This window comes from Syngnathoides biaculeatus, chromosome 2 (genome assembly GCF_019802595.1).
Source record: "Syngnathoides biaculeatus isolate LvHL_M chromosome 2, ASM1980259v1, whole genome shotgun sequence".
NCBI lineage: Eukaryota > Metazoa > Chordata > Actinopteri > Syngnathiformes > Syngnathidae > Syngnathoides > Syngnathoides biaculeatus.
Genome location: NC_084641.1, coordinates 27,396,616 through 27,417,238, shown reverse-complemented (window position 1 = coordinate 27,417,238; position 20,623 = coordinate 27,396,616). Strand labels below are relative to the sequence as shown.

The window sequence follows — 20,623 nt, the reverse complement described above, 5'->3', positions numbered from 1 at the left end:
GAGACGAGGTACACCCCGAACTGGTTGGTTACCAAACATCACATCATAAATTTAGCGTGTAACACGACGAGAATGCTAAATATTTTTATGGTTTCACGGTCATAACGGCTATCTGAGGGGAAACTGTGACTACAACGTGGCCCGCGACGAAAATAATTTCTGCACCCCTGTCATAACGTGTCAACTTTAAATTCATGCGGAATTCCAAAGGTGAATTTTTCCTCAGGTTTGACAAATCCAACGCGTACTCGTACGTAGAAAGCGAAAGGTTGGGGAGGAAAAGCTACAAGGAGCAGTACGTCTACATTTACAGGTAAAAAATAGCAAGCCGCGTCCCCGTCAAACATTCAGCGGAAAGTCGACGTCCGGTCCTCGCAGAAACGACGTGCTGACGGTGAAGGACCAGTATCAGTACCCGAAACGGGAGGCGCGGGGGACCAACGACACGGATTCGCTCTTCTCCAGAGAACCTTTCGTCGTTCGCTTTCACTCGCCGACCACACGTAAGTCCACGTCGACCTTGACAACGTAACCAAAAATGCGAGACGCGAGAGTGAACTCAACACGCGGCACTTTTGACAGCGAGTAAAACTAAAAGAGGCGTCGGGCTGGTTCTTGCCGCTCCCGGCTGAAGTTTACTGTCGAACTACACCACAATTTGTACTTCGCCCGTGCACGCGACGTCGCCGTTTTCACGCCGCCATATTGCCGGTCAAAAAGAGCTGCTGGACAGTGTGGGGGACATCGAACCGGAGCATAATATTCAAAGAGATTATGAAAATATCTGAAAAGATGGATGGATTTCGGCAATTAAACGTGATGGATGGTGCCCAACCGAATACACACGACTGTGGAGCGATTGCTTTATTTCAGGTATGAATTATTCTTTTCAATCTCAAATTCCCAAGAAGTATTTATAATGCCGAGCTGGCTCATTTGAAAACAATGCGTTTAAAAAAAAAAAAAATCGTCTCCAACGTACACGGAAGCGTGTTGCGGCCACACGTTGAACTTTGGTAAACCTCTCCCCGACAGACTTTAAAAATGTTTTTTTTTTAAATATGCATTGTTCTCAAATGAGTCCAATGCGTATTTTTAAAAAAAGAAAATAAACCGTCGGTCACACAGAGGTTTACGTAGGTTTACGTATGCACGTGTGGCCGCAACGCGCTTCCGTGTACTGGGCCTGAAGCCCATCCCGGCGGTTTATTCTCTTTTTTTGAATACGCATTGGACGCATTTGAGAACAAATCATATTTAAAAAAAAAAAAAAAGTCTGTCACGGAGAAGTTTAGCAAAGTTTAATGTGTGGCCGCAACACGCTTCCGTGTACGTTTTTTTTTTTTAATGCATTGTTCTCAAATGAGCCAACTTGGGAAACGCCACACAGGACCCAACTCGCTTGTCCTCTTTTTTTTCTTCTCCCAATCATAATCAATGGGTCATTTATTTAAATATTGATATTTGTATTAAATACTAGCTAAAAATATCTATAGATTTCGCCAAAGGTTTACGTTTAGCCGAACACGCTTCCGCGTTCACGAGCCGTCTCCCCGTTGAGAACAGATCCAGCAACGAAGTATTTGTACGCGTCCGGACTTTTCTACGCTTTCAAACTTTTCCCTGTAAATCTCGACGACTTCCTCACCAGATCCATGTGTAGATCCAGTTGTCCAAGACAATCGGAAGCCGGTTAACAGTCCACTTTATCGGCAAAAACATCAACTTCGGCTTTAAATATGGGTCCTCTATGCCGAGTTTGTCTCATTTTTTCACGTACCTTTATTTATTATCACCTTCTAAATGTTTAACGGTATCGGACAATGCTCAGGGAGCCGTATTTTCGCGTCGTCTCCAACCGACTTAGCATTGAACAATGCTTAGCTTGACCGGCAATATAGCCCGTCACGTGACTCCGGTGACGTAGGTGCACGAGCTCTAGATTTAAAACAACCAAACACGTTGACTTTCGGAGTGGCCCCAGCTAGCTTAAAGCTAACACATAACGGAAAACGCCATAGATAGCCTCGCGATTAGCATCCGTCGCTGCGGTCGCGTAACAAATATTCAAACGCATTCGTGGAACTGTTTTTTTTTTTTACACAATTTGGTACCCAATAAACCGCACCGACCCCTCGCTAAGGAACATCCTCGCGTGTTTTTTTGTTTTGTTTTGTTTGTAGTGATGAAGGATCTCGTCCTCATCGGGCAGCACACCAGTCCCAAAAGTGCCATGAAGGAGATGGACGAGCTCTATGTTGTGTTCAAAGAGATTTCCAGGAAGTGGAAGACGCAGGTGCTCTTTTAGAAATCCCCCCCCCCCCCCCCAAAAAAAAAAAATATATATTAATGAAAAAAACGGGACTTGGAATTTTCCTTTCGGCACAGAACGCGATGATCCTGGGCGACCTGAACGCCGCCTGCGGGTACGTCACCGTCAAGGGTTGGCGGGCGGTTCGGCTGAGAAGCGACCCGAAATTTCGGTGGCTGATCGGAGACGAGCAGGACACGACCGTTCGGGAGAAGACCCGCTGTGCGTACGACAGGTCGGAATCCGGCCTCTGCTTGGTTGTTATGACATAATTTTGAAGAAGAAGAACAAGAAAGTCGTGTTACTTTTGTTGTTGTTGGATTATCGTGACGATTTGAATCTCAATTTCAGGATCATCGTCCACGGACGTGAGATCATATCCACCGTCGTGCCCGGCTCTGCTCAGCCGTTCAATTTTAAAGAAAATTTCCATCTGACTGAGGATGAGGTACTGTAAATACTGTACAGTATCTTTCCAACGTGTTTCATTCACTGATCTAATAAAAATAAAAAAAGACCTGATAGCGCATCGGCATCGAGCGGTATGGCGATTGGTTGAAGCCAGTTGGCCGCCATCTTGGTACTCCCAAAACGTGTGGAGGACAGGGTGTACAGGTTGGATTATGGTAGGGTTTTTCCTCAAAATTTGGTATGTAGCATTAAAATTGGTCACGTGAGCTTGAGGATTTTTGGTAAGCCAAAAAAGGCCAAGTGCAAAGGAAAGACATAGAACGCCGTGACTCTCGGGCCCGATTTCCGTGACGTTAACTTTTCCCAAAATACGCTGTGAAGCACTATCATCATAACATAGCAAAAAACTCAGCATTTTTTTTCTCATAAAGATATTAAAATTCAAGTCAATCAGTTCAATATATTTATGGAAATCAGGACTCGCAACGGGAAAACACATGCTAACCGCGTTGTTCACTTGTTGTCTCCGCGACGTCCAATTTCAGACAGAAAATTTCAACTTGTTTCCTTGCGTTTGAAAATCACATTCAACTTGCTGAGTTCTGTATTATGAAATTAATCAAAAACTTCACAGAAAATGTGTTTTCTTGCTTATCCACTGATGAAGTTTGGGAAAATACATCGTTTTTTGGCGAAAAACCGTCGGCCTATAAACTGTTTTCGACTGACGTCACACACCTATTGATTTAGAACGCGGGCGCCATCTTGTTTTGGTGAATTCACGTAAACACACGTTACTAAGTAGGAATCATTTTGGAAAGGCGTATGAATGGGGGTGCACTGCTATGTTATCGGTTGCTCAAACTTCATCTTTCTTTCGACCGCCAGCTGCGATCAAGAACCAGTGCGAGAAAACGGAGCAGTTAGCAACCACACGGCGACAACTGTGGCTGTCTCGTATTAGCAGAGCCGATCTGTCGGCAAAGCGCAACACTCGTGTGTGAATGCAAAGCATGTCTCCAAAATATGTATTTTCTGTTTCATTATAATAAGTTTGCAAAAAACGAGTTACCGCACCGCTAGCTGTTTTGTGAGTTGAGTTAAAAATGTAGCCGAGGAAGTGGAGAAAAAGGTTCGGGCTCCACTCGGGACTCGTCCCGGTCGAATCTCTCTCTCCCCCTCGGTAACAAAAATGAAAATAATAATCTACACCTCTCTCATTGGTGTAATCAACGTAATTTAACACAATCCTGACTGTCCATATTTAAATTTCATTGTGCGGTACACTAACCTTAGCAGTGTGGAGACAGGTTGCTTCCAAAGGATACCGCCGCATGACGAACCCAGGCATTGATGAATTGGTTTTAGGCCTCCAGACCTTTGTAATTCTTTAGTCGGTCCGTGCTATAAGCGCTTGTCGAGAAGAGCACATAGTGGACGATGTCCGGATAGGTTACCCATGCCCACATTTGTGTGCTCCATTTGTGTTTCTCCAAAGCCTGTGGGTCGATATTGTCGATCAAAGCGCACTTCCCGTCATAACGGTTTCTTGAAAAAACATCTAATGAGCCCTGATAACATTCCAAAGTCGTTTTAGCCACCATGCGTCACTTTTAACAGTTGTACGAACATTTGTGTAACTCCAAGAGCATTAGAATGAACGGCGCGTCAGTAGAGTGAACCCATCCAACGCGGCCAGGTGCCCCGGATGCGGTCACGTGGTCGAAAACAGTCTATATAGGCGAAGCAGAGAGTGAACGGTGAAAACAACAAAAATGAACAAAACTTTGTTCAAGTGACTTAAGGTCACCAGAAAATTAAAAAAAAATTATAAACAAGCTTTAACAGTGTCAAAGTAAACCTTTCTAACTTACCTGTGGAATGTTTTCTCACGGCCACGGAACCGGCGATTAAACAAGTTAAACAGGTGGCCACGGTTGTATTGGGAGTATCAAGATGGCGGACTTCAGTTTTGGTGGCCAATGAGCCATCCGGTCTTTTTTTTTTTTTTTTTAGATCAGTGGTTTCATTCCAACAACTTTATGCAGATCCTTCGACGACGTTTGCGCTGCGCTACCTACTGGCCCAACGCGAGAAATGAATTGGGCATTCACTAAATATAGAAAAATAAACTATTGAAGAAATATGTCAAGCTGTTATTGGGGCTGACAGGTTGAATCGCCATTTTTTTTTTTTAAAACAAGCTCATCTTCAAGAATGACAATAAACAATCTCCAAGAAATCCAAGCAAAAACTCTCCCGAAAAAAAATTAAAATAGACGTCGGGATTGTAACGAATTTTCCTCTCAAGTAAAAGGTTCTATGTTGAAATGTCATCGTTATTTGGAATAACTTTTGATTTCGGTAAACAAGACCTCTGCTTCGAATTCATTGACAATTTTCACTTCTTGAAACCTGTTGCTGCGCGTCATAATTCGGAACAGAGCATTTGAAGTATTTTTATTTTTCCCCAAATTGTCTGAGAGGTTCGTTCAAAAACATTTGCTAATAATTGATGACGTGGAAATTATGCGGACTATATGTATGAACTATTTGGGAAAATATGACAAAAATAACATTTACGTGAAATTGTTTGGAATTTTAATTATAATTTTGATTAGAATATTGAAATCAATGAACTTTTGTACAACAATCTAATTATAGTATTATTTACTAGTTATAGTGTTTCTTTTTTAAAAAATATATATCTTGATTGTTACATATTTATTCATTTATTGTTCATGTCCAGTTCTTTGTGCTTGGACATTAGGCCCTCGCGGTGAGCGACCATTTCCCCGTCGAGGTGGACCTGAAGCCGAACCACCGTTACCTCCTGCGAAGTGAGCTGTAGATCGAATCGGCTCGAATTTTATTTTAATTTTTTAGCTTTTTAATTGATTAAAAAAATCTCTGAATCTGCCCTGACAAGTGCTGTTTTATTAAAATTATCTGATTATTTTCCATCTATCTATCTATCAAACAATAATCATGTTACACCATTATAAAAATACATTCTGCTCATTTACATAATATTGTGCCAGTCTAAAATATCTACCTGTCTATCTATCCATCTGTCTCGTGTGGTCCTTTTAAACAATAATCATGTTCAACCATCATAAAAAAACATTCTGTTCATTTACATAATTATGTGCAAGTCTCGCTGATAATGACAAGAAATGTATCACTGCTATATTGGATTTTTTTTTTTATATAAACATCACTGTTTGAGTTTAGAACTGGACGATCATATTTGACCCCTCGCAACTAATTTAAAATAATCGTAGCAATATATTGTTTACTGCAGTTGTAGTCTTACCAAAATTAAATTATTTTTCCATCCATCCATTTTTTACTGCTGATCCGAGGTCTAGTAGGAAGATGGCTTACCTGTGTTTTTTCTCTTTTTTGTAAAAAACAAAACAATTCTTTAATGGTCTGCATATGATACAAAAAGAAAATACACACTGACGACGTATCGATACCGCTCCTCCAAATAGCGCCCTCACTATGCACCTAATGCCGCCAGCCTCTTGGCGGCGCTGTACTGACAGACGCGACTGCAAAAAAAAATGGCGGTGAAGGGCGGAAGTAAACACGCCGAACGTGCGATTGTTTTCAACGTCAGCGCGAAATTGAAGGACGGAGTACACAACCGTTCGTCAGGGAAGCGCATTGAAGACGAGCAGCGCAGGAAAAGGAGCGTCCCCGCATTTTGCGAGGGCTTCCCACTTTATGTATTTTTAGCAACCCAGACCGCATCTAGTTAGTACAAGTCAGATATAACATCATCATCATCATCATCTCCACAAATATGTACACGCTGGGCGCCAAGTCCGCGGACGAGATCAGCGATCTGCTCGACGAATACGGGATAAAACACGGTCCTGTCCTCGGTGAGCGGCCAAATCTCTTCGCGAACTCCGCGCGGCGTTAAGTTGTTGTTATTATTGCTCATTACATATTTGTGTTGTACTCAAGACTCCACCCGAAATCTGTACGAGAAGAAAATAAGAGAGGCGATGGCGAAGGGGAAAAGGGCGTCACCGACAAAACCGGACAAAACCTACTACAGGGAAGAAGGTAACGTGCTTTTTGATACTCATTTGGAGTCTTGGATTTCTGTCATGTGTTACATTTTTGAAGGGGTGGCAGCGTTGTCCCGCCCACCCCTAAAACTACATATCCCACAATGCAACTGATGGAGTACAATTTACGACTGTCATCCACCCAGTTGGCCGCCATCTTGGTACTCCCAAAACCTGTGGAGAACATCTCTCAAAGGTTGGATTATGGTGGAGGTTTTCCTCAAAGTTTGGCATGTAGAATTAAAACTGGTCGTGTGAGCTTGACATTTTTTCAGTTCCGGTGACATGAAGGATTTTTGGGAAGCCAAAAAAGGCAGACTGCAAAGGAAAGACATATAACGCCGTAACTACCAAGAAACCTTGCATATTACCTCGGGCCCGATTTCCGTGACATATTAGCTTTTCCCAAAATACGCTGTGAAGGAGTATCATCATAACGTAGCAAAAAACTAAGCATTTTTTTGTCATTAAAAGATTCAATTTTAAGTCAATCACTTCGATATATTTTTGCAAATAAGGACTCTCAACGGGAAAATACATGCTAAACGCATTGTTCATTTGTTGTCTCTGCGACATTCTATTTCAGACAGAAAATTTACACTTGTTTCCTGGCAAATTCAATTTGCAGAGTTCTGTATTATGAAATGTATTTATCAAAAATTTCACAGAAAATGTATTTTCTTGCTTATCCAATGACAAAGTTTGGGAAAATATTGACATTGCTTTTTCGCGAAAAACCGTCGGCCTATAAAGGTGAAGCAGAGAGTGAACAACAACCGTAACCAAAACTTTGTTCAAGTGAATTAAGCTCATCAGAAAATAAATTAAAAAAAAAAAAAACCCTTTACAAACAAAGTCAATATTTCTGACTTACCTGTGGAATGTTTCCACACAGCCACGAAACTGGGGATTTTAACGCTGTTAAATCGCTGTCGCTGCACATGCCGACATGCTTGTTTTGGGAGTATCAAGATGGCGGATGGCGAATTCAGTTTTGGTGGCCAATGAGCCATCCGGTCTTTTTTTTTTTTTTGACGATGAAACAATACATGTATTATTATTATTACATATATTTTTACGCATGTACACAGTTACAACCTCTGTTTTCTGCCACGAACGTACATTTGCCCATTTCCAATAAAACTATGGAGCAGCTTTACAGAGATGCCGAGTTGAAGTTTGGAGGAGTTCACGTGTGTTCAACGTCACAAGTGATCCAGTTGAGCAACAGTTGCAGGAGCTTCGCTCTGGCACAGTCTTGACAAGCAACATACCGCTTGCCTTAATTTACACCCGCACAGTAGGTGGGGCCGCGCTATTAATTTGAGTTGAGTTGCCAGGATGACGATTATGACTGTTTTTGAAGCCGCTTCTGGATTTCAAAGCGCTTCAATATTGTCGTGCAACGCTTTCACTGACATGAAACGTGGAGACAAAAGTGGAGTAACTTATAAAAGCAGTCAGTTGGTAGGATCCAGCTGAATGCAATCACACACACAAATATATATATATATATATATATATAATATATATATATATATATATATACACACACACACAATATATATATATATATATATATATATATATATATATATATATATATATATATATATATATATATATATACACACACACACAAATATATATATATTAATCACTTGTGTACTTATTTCTGAAGTATAACTTGTGCAGTAGCCTATTTGATACAAATTTCACTCAGTCTACATTTTTAGTTTGGCAAAATTATTTTGGTAATTTGGACTCATATTTTAAGTTTTCCAAATGTTATGATTGCCCCGTATTTACACTCTTAGAAGTGACCAGAGGTCAACATTTAACAGTGTGTTTTATAAAAAAAAAAAAAAAAATTGTGCCTATGGAAGACATTTTTAGTGTTTTTCAACATTGGTCATTCTCATCCGTGCATTTCGAGGTCGCGGAGTCATTCAGTGACATTTTGAGAACTTTTGAAATGATGGATGTGCTTCGAAAGTGAAAATATCTACAATAAATCTCCATGCGTGACCTTTGCAACGTTTGTAAGGGAGCTGATGGTGGTGCGGCGTTTTTCTTCCACAACGTAAATCAACCGAGCCACACAGTTTGACGGCTCACTTTAGGAAAGTCAAAATGTTTATTAACCATCACGTTTACATGCTGTACATGTTTGGATGGCTATCGTTCATTTAAAAAAAATGGTATTTATATTTCTGCTGACGTGAAGGCAAGATAACGCTTACGTAATAGTAATAATAATAAAAAACAAAAAAAAAAATCAGGAAAAAACAGTTGACCAATTTGTTTTGAATCGGGGGGGGGGGTGAGTTGGGGTGCCCAGCCCGACCCAACCCCACCCCCCTCCCTAACTTCCATCATCTCAGGTTTTGGAATGCATGAGAAAATTTGTGGTCATTTGTAAGTTACCACGGCTACCTTGATATCCACAAATAATTCTTTTTTTATACCACTATTTCAGAGGAGGAAGTGACCTACGTCTACAGTACACCTGTGAGTAAGACATTCATATTTTACACCAATGCACGATATTTTCATGCCACTTTACCTTTTTTTTTTTTTTTTTTAAATTAAATTTTAATAACCATCATTGTTTTGTATTTTTGTAGACGAGGCGTGATTTGCCCGAAGACAAGTAAGTCGGCACATTTTGCATCAGCGTTCAAATATTCCAGGGGACATACAAAAAGGTAAACTTTCTTTGCGATGAAGTGCTGCCTCCACGGGCGAAAATGCAGAAGACGCTTTTGCTCCATTTTTGCGGGCGCTACGGCTGACAGTGGAGGCTTAAAGTATCTCTACTTCTAAATACTGTACGTACCGTAATTTCCGGCCTATACGCGGCAAATCTTTTCACACGCTTTCAACCCTGCGGCTTATGCGGTGATGCGGCTAATTTGTGCATTTTTTTCTAACGGCCGCAATGAGGCACTTGAGCGGAAAAAGTAAGAGTGACGTCGGTGGAATATATGTGCCGAGGAAGTGACTTTTACCGGTACGGCTTCCTCGTGCTGCAAAGTCTTTTTGTGAGTAATCCACGTATGTGCGTATATTTCGCTGTTAGCGCAGCGCTAGCCTGTTGCTGCTGTGTTACTGCCGTGTCTCAGTGCTTTTTACCTGTATGGTTTATTTTTTTTAAACAAGCCCTGTTAGGACGGCGCTAGCGTTAGCGCAGGGCTCTGCAACCTTTTTGAGCCTGAGGGCTACTTCGTGAGCGCCGATCGTATGAAGGGCTACGTGACCTGTTTGCGGCAAATTTCAGGCTCAGTTCATTACACGTACATAAAATATTTTTGTTTTAATTTATTGTAGTAAATAACATTACAGGTATTTTAAATTTTTAATTCACGTAAGCAAGTCAGATTCAGAATCTAAAGCACAAATAATAGTAATTTGTGCCCTATGGTATTTTTAGACATACCTCGCGGGCGCCTTATGTTCCTCGCGGTCTACCATTCGCCCGCGTTAGCGTTGCGCTCGCACGGCGCTAGCGTTAGCACGTTGCTGCCACGTTTCAGTGATTTATTTATTTTTTTTTTTAACCGGCACTTGTTAGTGCTGTCCTACCGTGTTGCTACTGTGTAGCTGCCGCAGCTGTTGTTGTTTGTTTGTTTTATTTTAACCAACCAAGTTCGTGCTACCGTGTTGTTGCTATGATAAGCTAAGCTAAGGCATGAAAACTTTGAAAACTCTCCATTGTAAATACCTTGTTTCAATGTGGGATTTGCGGCTTTTACACAAGTGCGGCTGATGTATGTACCCAATGGTATTTCCTTTACAAATGTACTGGGTGAGGCTTATAATCAGGTGCGCCTTGTAGACCGGAAATTACGACAGTTTTGTGTTATCTTTAGAGGCAAATCTCTAATTTAGATTTTTTTTTGTGTATTTATTTTGATGTACTCATTTGTGAGGCCTCTCTATCTGCAGTAGTAGAGTTTACGTGAGGGCAAGACCGGAGTGGACCGAGAGAGAAGTTCGACAGGAGTGAGTATTTTGCCTGAAAAGTAGCAGTAACGTTTGTCTTGCCCTGATCAAGATCGTCCCACAGTGAAGTTGCAATAAGATGCAAATTGGCTAAGAATCCATTCAGACCTCACCAGTGTCTAATCAGAGACTTTTTGGGTTCTTTGTGAGGATCACGTTACTAGCGAGCGCGTGACAGAGTTCCCGTTTGTCCTCCAGACACTACGCCTACGACGCAGCGTCCCCGTACAGAAGCGCCAGTCCGAGAGCCGCGCCCGTGAAATCTCACCAAGACGTTTCCGAAGAACCTCGGTCGTCCCGCTTGATCCCGGTCTGGGTCCAGCTGGCGTTCTTTCTCGTCGCCGTGGTCTTCCTTTACCTCGTCTTTTCCAACATGGAGACAAACGATTACACCAGGAAAATAGAATGATTAAAAGAAATATATATTGTGCCCGGTTTGTGGGGCTATTGAACTGTAAATGACATTTTACCAAAGAGAGGTTTTATTTTCTTTAGCTTTCCAGCGTCTTGTGACTAAATGAGAAGTGAGCGTCACTCCCGTTTAAAGGCGGCCCGCGCGGTCCTCGTCGCGTCGCAAGAGACGAGCTCCGACGGAACGAACTCAAGTGCCTCAAGCGGTTTTTGCGAGAAACGCGTCGCGTGTCACTTTCATCACTTTACCTGATAGAAATGTTCTCGGCTGGATTATTTTTGTATGACCCTCAGAAATGTTTAATAGTAAATAAAGATGCCATTAAAAAAAAAAAAAAAAAAGACCGAGATGTGTGGAATCCATTCGTCCCAATCGCATTTTATTCAACAATGACATTTACATATTTATATGCAGCAATGTACACAAGTGACAAAATGCATAGATGGGTTACTTTCACAAGAAAAATAAAACAAAAAAACATTCACACCATAAATCATTGCTCTGTCGAACCAGGTACATAAATTAGTGGAGTTTGTCATTAGCATAAATTTGCTAAATGCTGGAAAGTCACATTGTGCCAAATGAGCCCGAAGCAGCTCTCAATACACGTGCGTGAATAGCGAATTGAGCCGGAACGCGAACTTTGAACGCGAATTGCTCGATTTCAGTCACCTCAGGCGCGAGGATTATTTATGTCCGTACATAGGCCACGTATATTATTTAGCATGAATTCAAAAACGGCTGGAGAAGGCCCCGCCCGTGTCCAACGGGTCCAGATTTAGTCAAATCGTCACATTTTAAAATCCTCTTTGCTATTTTCAATGACAGACTCACCATGTTTTATGTACAGTAAAGAAAATAAGTATTTGAATACCCTGCTATATTGCAGGTTCTCCCACTTAAAAATCATGCAGGGGTCTGAAATTTTCATCGTAGGTGCGTGTCCACTGTGAGAGAGAGAATCTAAAAAGAAAAATCCAGAAATCACAATGTACAATTTTTTTTAACGATTTATTTGTGTGATACAGCTGAAAATAAGTAATTTGAAGGTTTCTGGGCTGTCGCGGAGAAACACGGAGTTTCAGCTCCCTCCAAAGATTTTCTATTGGGTTTAGGTCTGGAGACTGGCTAGGCCACGCCAGAACCTTGATATGCTTCTTACGGAGCCACGATCCATCTTCAATGCTCTGACAGGGAAAGAGGCTGTTCCCCAAAATCTCACAATACATGGCCGCAATACAGTTCAGTCCTCCTGTGCCATGTGTAGAAAAGCACCCCCAAAGGGTGATGATACCACCCCCATGGTTCACAGTAGGGATGGTGTTCTTGGGATGGAACTCATCACTCGTCTTCCTCCAAACACGGTTAGTGGATTTATGACCAAAAGGTTCCATTTTGGTCTCATCTCACCCCTAAACTTTCTCCCATGACTCCTCTGTATCATCCAGATGGTCATTGACAAACTTAAGACAGGCCTTGACATGTGCTGGTTCAAGCAGGGGAACCTTCCGTGCCGTGCATGATTTCAAACCATGACGTCTTGGTGTATTACCAACAGTCACCTCGGAAACGGTGGTCCCAGCTCTTGTCAGGTCATCGGCCAAGTCCTGTCATGTAGTCCTGGGCTGAGTCCTCACCTTTCTAAGGATCATTGAGATCCCACCGAGATATCTTGCATGGGGCTCCACTCCGATTGAGATTGACCGTCATGTTTAGCTTCTTCCATTTTCTAATGAATGCTCCAACAGTGGACCTTTTTTGACCAAGCTGCTTGGCAATTTCGCCGTAGCCCTTCCCAGCCGTGTGGAGTTTTACAATTTTGTCTCTGCTGTCTTTGGACAGCTCTTTGGTCTTGGCCATGTTACATGTTTGAGTCTTACTGATTGTATGGGTCGGACAGGTGTCTTTATGCAGCGAACGACATCACACGGGTGCATCTGATTCCGGATAATCCATGGAGTGGAGGTGGACGTTTAAAGGCGGTCTAACAGGTCTTTGAGGGTCACAATTCTAGCTGATAGACAGGTGTTCAAATACTTATTTGCAGCTGTATCAGACAAATAAATCGTTAAAAAAACCATACATAGTGATTTCTGGATTTTTCTTGGACACGCACCTAACGATGAAAATTTCAGACCCCTCCATGATTTCCAAGTGGGAGAATTTGCAGTATAGCAGGGTGTTCAAATACTTTTCTTCTCTGTAAACGATTAAACCGTTTTACGCTCAGTGTTAAAATGTATCAAAGCAAACTAGATAATGAACTGCAGTTTGCCGTGACCTGTTGTGTTAATTTTGTTAACTGTATGCATATATCCGGCGTTACAACACGACTTCTTGCTCGATACTGTATGACGATCCCCAGTACAAGAAGTCTGCCATACCATAGTTAATATTCAGTTTTGACTGAAACCGTTAAGAGGCAATTAACTTGTCACCGTCCCCCTTACATCGATGAATTATTCCATTGAGTACCCATTCCACAAACGCAGTATTAATCAGAGTACCATGTTTTGACTAGTGCTGGCACGTACCATACAAAAACACAAATACTCCCTGACCCCCACGTAGACAACTTCGCCTAACAGATAAGCGCTAAGTACTAAGACTCGCGACGCTGCGTACCTTTTTGGCACGGACATAGTAGTGCTTCTGTGCAGTTTGGCCTCTGCCCGGCCGGCTCAGCTGTCAAGTCATGAGCGGAGGAACTCGGGTTGGTGGTGATGGAAGTCAGCTGCGCCGTTACCGCACAAGCGAGGCAAAATTCTGAATGGCTGCTCACAGACGCACTCTTGGAAAAAGGCGGCTAGCAAAAGAATTACTTGCTTGTTTTAATTTCACGCTTCCATATCTCCACACGCTGTAAAAGTTAGCAGATGTTGTGACGATACAGAAATTAAAAATACAGTGGGAAACTTGTACCATCCGATCTGCGATGTAAGTGGTTGTCGTTATGGGGTCGCCGGCCAAGCCAACTGGTTCTGTCCACGGTCCGCTTCCCCAGTGTCGTAAAGCAGAAACCCGAGCTCCGTTTTAATTTCCGACGCGGTCTCTACGCTATCGACGGCAAAATAGCAAGTAAGCCGTACAGTACACGAAATATCTTGATCAAACCCGTTTGGGTTCGATAATCAAAGCAAAGACAATAGCCGGTGGGGTTACAAATTGACATCATTGGACCGCAAGGACCAAAGTGACGTCATAAAACGGGATTCATTCATAAATGCTGGATGGAGTTTTACGGATTAGTGGCTCAGTATCGAGATCTATTTCAGTTATTACAGAATAATAAATGTTGACATAGCGTGCGCGTACATACCTCCACTCAGCCTTGCGCTCGGGTGCACGTGACATCATCGCTTATTAATTGACAAGGCAACGTAAGTGTTTTCCACACCTGTGGACGGAAACAAGTCGTTGGCTCGATGACGCCACCAAAAAAATGGATTTCGAATAAAACAACGGAGAGATGATCCTGGAGAGCAGACTTTCAGTTTAAAGGGGAGGAAAAAAAAAAAGCAAAAAAATATACTCTATCACATGGCTTTGTTTTGTACTTGAAAAAAAGGACATAGACAAAAAAAAAAAATAAAAATGCATGTAATTCTTTAATGGAAAGTTCCATATTTTTGCAAGACCTATTAAATCGGTGGTCTCAAACCTGTGGCCCTCGGGCCGTTTGCGGCCTGCGAGGCGATATTTTGCGGTCCCCACCTCAATATGAAAGTATAACGGTAGTGCGGCCCCTGAGTTTTCTGTTGATGACACTTTTACAGTGTTGTGTGCGGTGGAGTAGATGGCCATCGAGCATGTGACATTGATTGATTCGTGCAAGCTGACTTACTGGATCTGGTCTCTCGCTCCAGTTCGGAGGGTCTCCTCTCCTTGCTGCACAGCACCTTGGCCACAACGATTATTATAATGACAGCAATAACGAACGTCAGGCCGGACACCAGCCAACTGATCGTCACTGGACTGAGAACTGAATCTGGGTCTGAAAGATGGAGGATTTTTTTGGGTTATCATCATCTTATTTGGTGATTTTTTTTTTTTTTTTCCCCCCTCTTAGCCTTCATGTCCTCTCATCCTTGACAATAACGTATACTAAACAGGATGTGGCTTCTTCACATCAATTGTTTTTTTTTTAATCTACGACTTTATTCATAACCAACACCCCGGTCACGCATAATGAGGCAGCCGAAGAAACGTCACCTCTTATAGATATGGGCAGGGCTTGGCTCTCTCTGGAGACAAAGGTGCGCCCCCCCAGCTGCACTCGGTACAGGCAGTAGTAGTAGCCCTCGTCTGAGCTCTGCGCCCCGGCGAAGGTGAACGTGACGGAGGGGCTGAGGGCCGGCAGGGAGTGGCGCACGGTGTCGTTGGGGCGGATGAGCCGCAGCTGAAAGGAGCCGCCGGGGTACGGCTGCGGCGTGGAGCACGTGATGTTAAAACTGTGGCCCTTGATGACGGAACCGGCCGGGGCCTCGGAGGACGTGTTGTACCAGTGCTGGGGGGTCAGGAGCTCCACTGTGATCACACCAAAGAAGAAATCAGTCTTTCGAGCTCTTTGGATCTCCCTAAAAGGACTCCAACCATCACATTTCTGGAAACCCAGTGGAAGACAATCGCGTGTTGTCATCCACACTTGACGAGAGCCATTTCTAAAGTTTCCCACGGACGGAAACAGACACATCGTTATTATGATGATTGGGTAGAGTTGCATCACCCATTTCTATTTATATATATTAGTTATTAACCCTAAACCAATATTTTAATATATGTAGATATATTTTTAAAAAATTAAAGTTATGTTATTTATAATAACAACATTAGGATTATGTTTGGATTTTTTAAATATACATATTGAAAAATGTTCTGATTAGATTATTTTATATACAAATTCATGATGAATCCGGATTAATAAGAAGAATAATACCAATAAATTGAAAAAGAAAATACTATTGCAATAAATTAGTACTGCAAAATAATTACACAAGAGTTACAAACCGTTTATTAAAAAAAAAGAAAAAGCAATAATACTAAAAAATTATTACCGTAATTTCCGGCCTACAAGCCGCGACTTTTTTCACACTGTTTATGCCGTGATGCGGTTAATTTGTGCATTTTTTCTAACGGCTGCAAGGGGGCACTCGAACGGAAAAGGTAAGAGTGATACAGGTGGAATATATGTGCCGAGGAAGTGACTTTTACCGGTCCAGCCCTGTTAGCGCGGCGGCGCTGGCGTTAAACTCTCTGTGTACCGTCTTTCTTGGTAAATATCTCGAGTTTCAATGTGGGCACTTGCGGGTTTTACACAACTGCGGCGTATGTACGTACCAAATGGTATTTCCTTTACAAAAGTACTGGGAGAGGCTTGTAACCAGGTGCGCTCCGTAGGCCGGGAATTACGGTATATCTTTTCATGGCACAACACTAAAGAAATTACTTTTTGCGACGAAGTAGTCCGGATGGAAATGTACAGTTCCCTTAAGATAAAACAGAGCCATTGTTGTATATACCGCGAGCAAGAAAATTGAGTATAGTAAACTCCCTCAAAGGTTACAAATCCAAAGTATAGAAATGAGGAAAAAAAATAATTTTTTTTGGGGGGGGGGGGTGAATTTTCTTTTTTTTTTTTTTGCTTGAAATAGGATTAAGATCGACGGCATGGTGGAACAGCTGGCAAAGTCTTGGCCTCACAGGTCTGAGGACCCGGGTTCGATCCCGGCCCCGCCTGTGTGGATTTTGCATGTTCTCCCCGTGCCTGCGTGGATTTTCTCCGGGCACTCCGGTTTCCTCCCACATCCCAAAAACATGCAACATTAACTGGACACTCTAACTTGCCCCTAGGTGTGATTGTGAGTGTGGCTGTTAGTCTCGATATCCCCTGCGATTGGCTAGCGACCAGTTCAGAGTGTACCCTGCCTCCTGCCCGTTGACAGCTGGGATAGGCTCCAGCACTCCCCGCGGCCCTTGTGAGGATAAGCGGCTCAGAAAACCACCTGATTTTAGTGTTAACGCAAGATAAAAAAAAATGGTAGAAAAAATAAATGGCTGTATTGTATTTGGAATGGCTTCTTACAGATTGTAAGATTGGGCACGTGCTTGGAAAACCAGTTAACCATCATAAAATATCCACGTTGCTATGAAAATAAAATGTGTGTGTGTGTGTGTGGGGGGGGGGGGGGGATAATAATCTGACAAAAACTGAATGGGCAGTGCGTCGGAAGAAGAATGCGTGACTCACCCACGGTGATGTTGACGGAGTTGCTCGGTGGAGAGCGGAGCAGCTGAGAAGGCGAGCTGCCTTGGACCCTGTAGCGACAGCTGTAGCTGCCCTGGTGGAACGTGTCCACGGCGGCGACGGTCATCTCCACCCGTGACTGGCTCGTGTCGGCCCGCTGGGTCACCACGGGCGTGGACACGCCGTGCTTGTACAGGTGGAAGTCCCTGACGTGGTGACCCGACAAGGCGCCGCAGCTGAAGCGGACTGCCTCTCCGGAAGAGAACACGGTGTGGGGTGATAATAGTGAGAGGATGGGGGTGAAAAGGGTACCTGCGGGTGAGGGGGGTGGGGGGGTAACATTTGCACGCAAGTAGCCACACCCGTACGCACTCAACCCGTCGTCTCACCTGAGCATTTCACCCCGGCATCATTTTCATGGGTGCAGTGGGTGTGACTATGCAGGATGACGGCGCAGCGGGTCAAGCTGGACTCGTGTCCGGAGCACTGGACGTGCCTCAGCCAGATCTCCCCCCGGCCCGGACCGAAAGCCGCCCCGTGGAGGGCCGATTCGGCCAAGCCGCAGGCCAGCTGCAGGCACACCACGTCGGCCTCGCGGAGGTCCCAGCCGTGGTCGCAGACCGTCCCCCACTGGTTATGTCGGAGAATCTCGACGCGGCCGGAACACTTGTTCTCGCCGTCCACGAGTCGGATCCTCTCTGAGGGCCGGAAACAACATTTAGGAGGACCGCTTTGCGTCGCTACGTCTTGGCGGGAGAGCAATTTTTGCTCCAAAATTCTGGCTTACCGAAGGCAATGACTCGGTCCCGCAGAACCCCTAGCAAACCTTTTACAAAAGGAGAAGTTAAAATCATCGTCACAAAAATTGAGATTTCAACTCGTATTACTGTGCTGCCGAATTTAAAAGAATCCATCCGCCCGACAAGATGCCGACAAACCCTCCTCGGTTGGTTGGTTTTATCCGGTTTATGGATGGTGGACTGGTTACTTTGATGCAGTTTGATTCACAAATCAAAATGGTCTATTGTCATTAATGACAATGTGTCCGTCATATTTGTGGCAACAACATTAGCTGTATTGCATTAGCATGTTAGAACACATCTTAAGGCACAGGTATCAAACTCTGGCCCGCGGTGTCGTTGTATTTGGCCCGCGAGGCAACTTAAAATTAATATTAGAGCAGGTCCGCCGGTATTACGAGTATTACACACTTGTTTAGTTCCGTATTGAAAGGTTTATTTGTTCAACCATGGCCCGCGGCTTTGTTCAATTTCAAATTTTGGCCCTCTGTGAATTTGAATTTGACACCCCCCGTCTTAACCCATTCGTGGACAGCGTCCGATTTTTGGGACATCATGATTATCGCGCATTATATCCTCCATTTTTTCCCCCTTGAAAAATATATCCTTTAATGAGCAAGGTCCTATTTTTGTCCCAAGTACCCTCTCGTGGGCAGACGAGATTATAAATTAGTAAAGTTATCATATAACTTAACCATAAACGAAAAACAAGTGTTATTTCCTAGTTTTATCTCAATAAGGCGAAAAAAATTGCCACCCTACCTGTGAATGGGTTAACGTCTACACTTCTGACACCATTATCACAAATTTTGGCAGCCCTCTTTTGTACAATGTAGCGTTGATTTTTTTTTTTTTTTTGCTGGAAAGACTGTACCACTTCAAAAATATATAATTACTTCTAAGACACTAAAAGACCAATTTAGGGTACAAAATTGTGACTGATTACTGTAGTTCTCTATAGCAAGGGTTTGAGCTCGAGCTCAGGTTTTCGAGCCTGGGTTAGGGTTTCAAACAAGGTTTTAGGGAGGGGTGTCAAATTCATTTTTGTCATGAGGCTCATTAGTTATGACTTCCCTCGGATAAGCGTTATCACTGAGAACCCGTATAAATGAATTATCTCATATAATTACATATACACAACAAATTGATGGATAACTTATTTTGAAATCAGGAGCCTATAAAATTGTTTTCAAATGTAATCCTATTTCTTTTAAAACGGGTATTTTAAAAAAACAAACAAAAAAAATGATTGGAATATCGCGACATGTTTACAAGTGAAGGCAATTTACAATTTTGATATTTTCCCAAGAAACATGAGGTTTATTAATTTCTCGAATGATATGACGGGTCGGATCTGTCCCGGGCCACCGATTAAACATCTGTGGTTTAGGGTTTCGAACCACAGTCTGGGTTGCACTTTTAAATTTGGGGGGTCAAAGTAGGTTTTGTAGACGGTTTACAAGGTTCTGTTGAGTTTTTAAATAAGGTAAAAATTCCAAATGGGGATTCAAGCCTGAGTTGAGGTTTCAGTGTCGAATTTCGAGCCACCGCTCAGGTTTATAGCTTGGTCAGGGTGGGATAGAAATATTATGGTTTCAAGCAACATGGGTTTAATTGAAGGAAAAAAAAAAAAAGAACATGAATATGGGTTCCAAAGTACGGTTTGTTTAGAAATAGGGTCTATGGGCATAGTTAAGGTTAACAACCTGGGTTACTGAGTTTGGGTTCTGAACTGTTGGGTAATTGTTTCCAGCCACACATTGTGAATTATTTTAAATTTAAAAAGGTTTTACAATGTTAGAGCAGCTGCAAGTGTGACACAAATACCGCTGGAGATAATTTAAATATCAAAACCAAAGTGATACAGCGGTGGAGTTCAAACCCTTGTCATGCTAGCCCTTGATACTGCAGTAAAAGTATAGACAAACAGAGCCGACTAGCTGACCGTTAGCCATACCGTGCGACGATTAGCAGCCTTGGCTTACCCGTTAGCAGGATGTGGAGGAATGCCAGCATGGTTTTGCCCCTCACCTTTCCATCAAACACTCTGGTCGGGTTGACGCCCGGCGAGCGCGGTGTTGGGGTGGGGGGGAAGCTACACGAACGTGCAGCATATGAGCTAAAGTACTTTTGTTAGCTAAGTAAGCTAAACGGCTTCAGGGTTCGGGCTGACCGAGTGGTGGCGAAATCGACTCCATGCTAGGGGCAGGTATTTCCCGGTTAAAAAAGCGACGCCGAGTTCGGTCATGTGGAGCGTGAAGTCGTCACGAGCATTTGACGTCCGATGTCGGGATTAAGTTGGGTCAAGAGGCACGTTTATCCGGCGAGATTGGCAGTTCTCGAAGCGGCCACCAG

The 20,623-nt window shown here is 43.0% G+C and overlaps 3 protein-coding genes across 6 annotated transcripts in view; 2 read left to right on the top strand and 1 right to left on the bottom strand.

Moving 5' to 3' along the window:
- Positions 1-5,793, top strand: part of dnase1l1l (deoxyribonuclease I-like 1-like) — a 7,891-nt gene extending 2,098 nt beyond the window's left edge. The window contains exons 3-8 of the mRNA XM_061844720.1: positions 227-313; positions 379-503; positions 2,184-2,296; positions 2,389-2,546; positions 2,663-2,759; positions 5,493-5,793. Of these exons, the coding sequence (XP_061700704.1) occupies positions 227-313; positions 379-503; positions 2,184-2,296; positions 2,389-2,546; positions 2,663-2,759; positions 5,493-5,573 (661 nt within the window). The 3' untranslated portion in view covers positions 5,574-5,793. The remainder of the gene's footprint in view (positions 1-226; positions 314-378; positions 504-2,183; positions 2,297-2,388; positions 2,547-2,662; positions 2,760-5,492) is intronic.
- The window catches only part of si:ch211-150o23.3 (deleted in malignant brain tumors 1 protein), a 25,094-nt gene extending 4,471 nt beyond the window's left edge, over positions 1-20,623 (bottom strand). The window contains exons 1-9 of one of the 4 annotated variants that reach the window (XR_009798573.1): positions 20,254-20,622; positions 18,256-18,294; positions 17,858-18,166; positions 17,472-17,780; positions 15,437-15,751; positions 15,069-15,218; positions 14,544-14,621; positions 13,850-14,281; positions 11,081-11,175 (exon numbers count right to left, since the gene is read on the bottom strand). Coding sequence is in view for 2 of the 4 variants with exons in the window: in XM_061844677.1 (XP_061700661.1) it covers positions 14,578-14,621; positions 15,069-15,218; positions 15,437-15,751; positions 17,472-17,780; positions 17,858-18,166; positions 18,256-18,294; positions 20,254-20,284 (1,197 nt within the window). In the remaining 2 variants the exon portion in view is untranslated. Of the gene's footprint in view, positions 1-11,080; positions 11,176-11,586; positions 14,282-14,543; positions 14,622-15,068; positions 15,219-15,436; positions 15,752-17,471; positions 17,781-17,857; positions 18,167-18,255; positions 18,295-20,253 lie in introns of those variants that run through there. The other 3 variants (XR_009798574.1, XM_061844694.1, XM_061844677.1) reach the window with 3 other exon arrangements.
- Positions 6,319-11,563, top strand: LOC133513701 (emerin-like). The gene is made up of 6 exons (XM_061844707.1): positions 6,319-6,615; positions 6,701-6,802; positions 9,287-9,318; positions 9,435-9,460; positions 10,756-10,812; positions 11,011-11,563. Exons 1-6 carry the CDS (start codon positions 6,534-6,536, stop codon positions 11,219-11,221), a joined length of 510 nt encoding a protein of 169 aa, XP_061700691.1. The 5' UTR covers positions 6,319-6,533; the 3' UTR covers positions 11,222-11,563.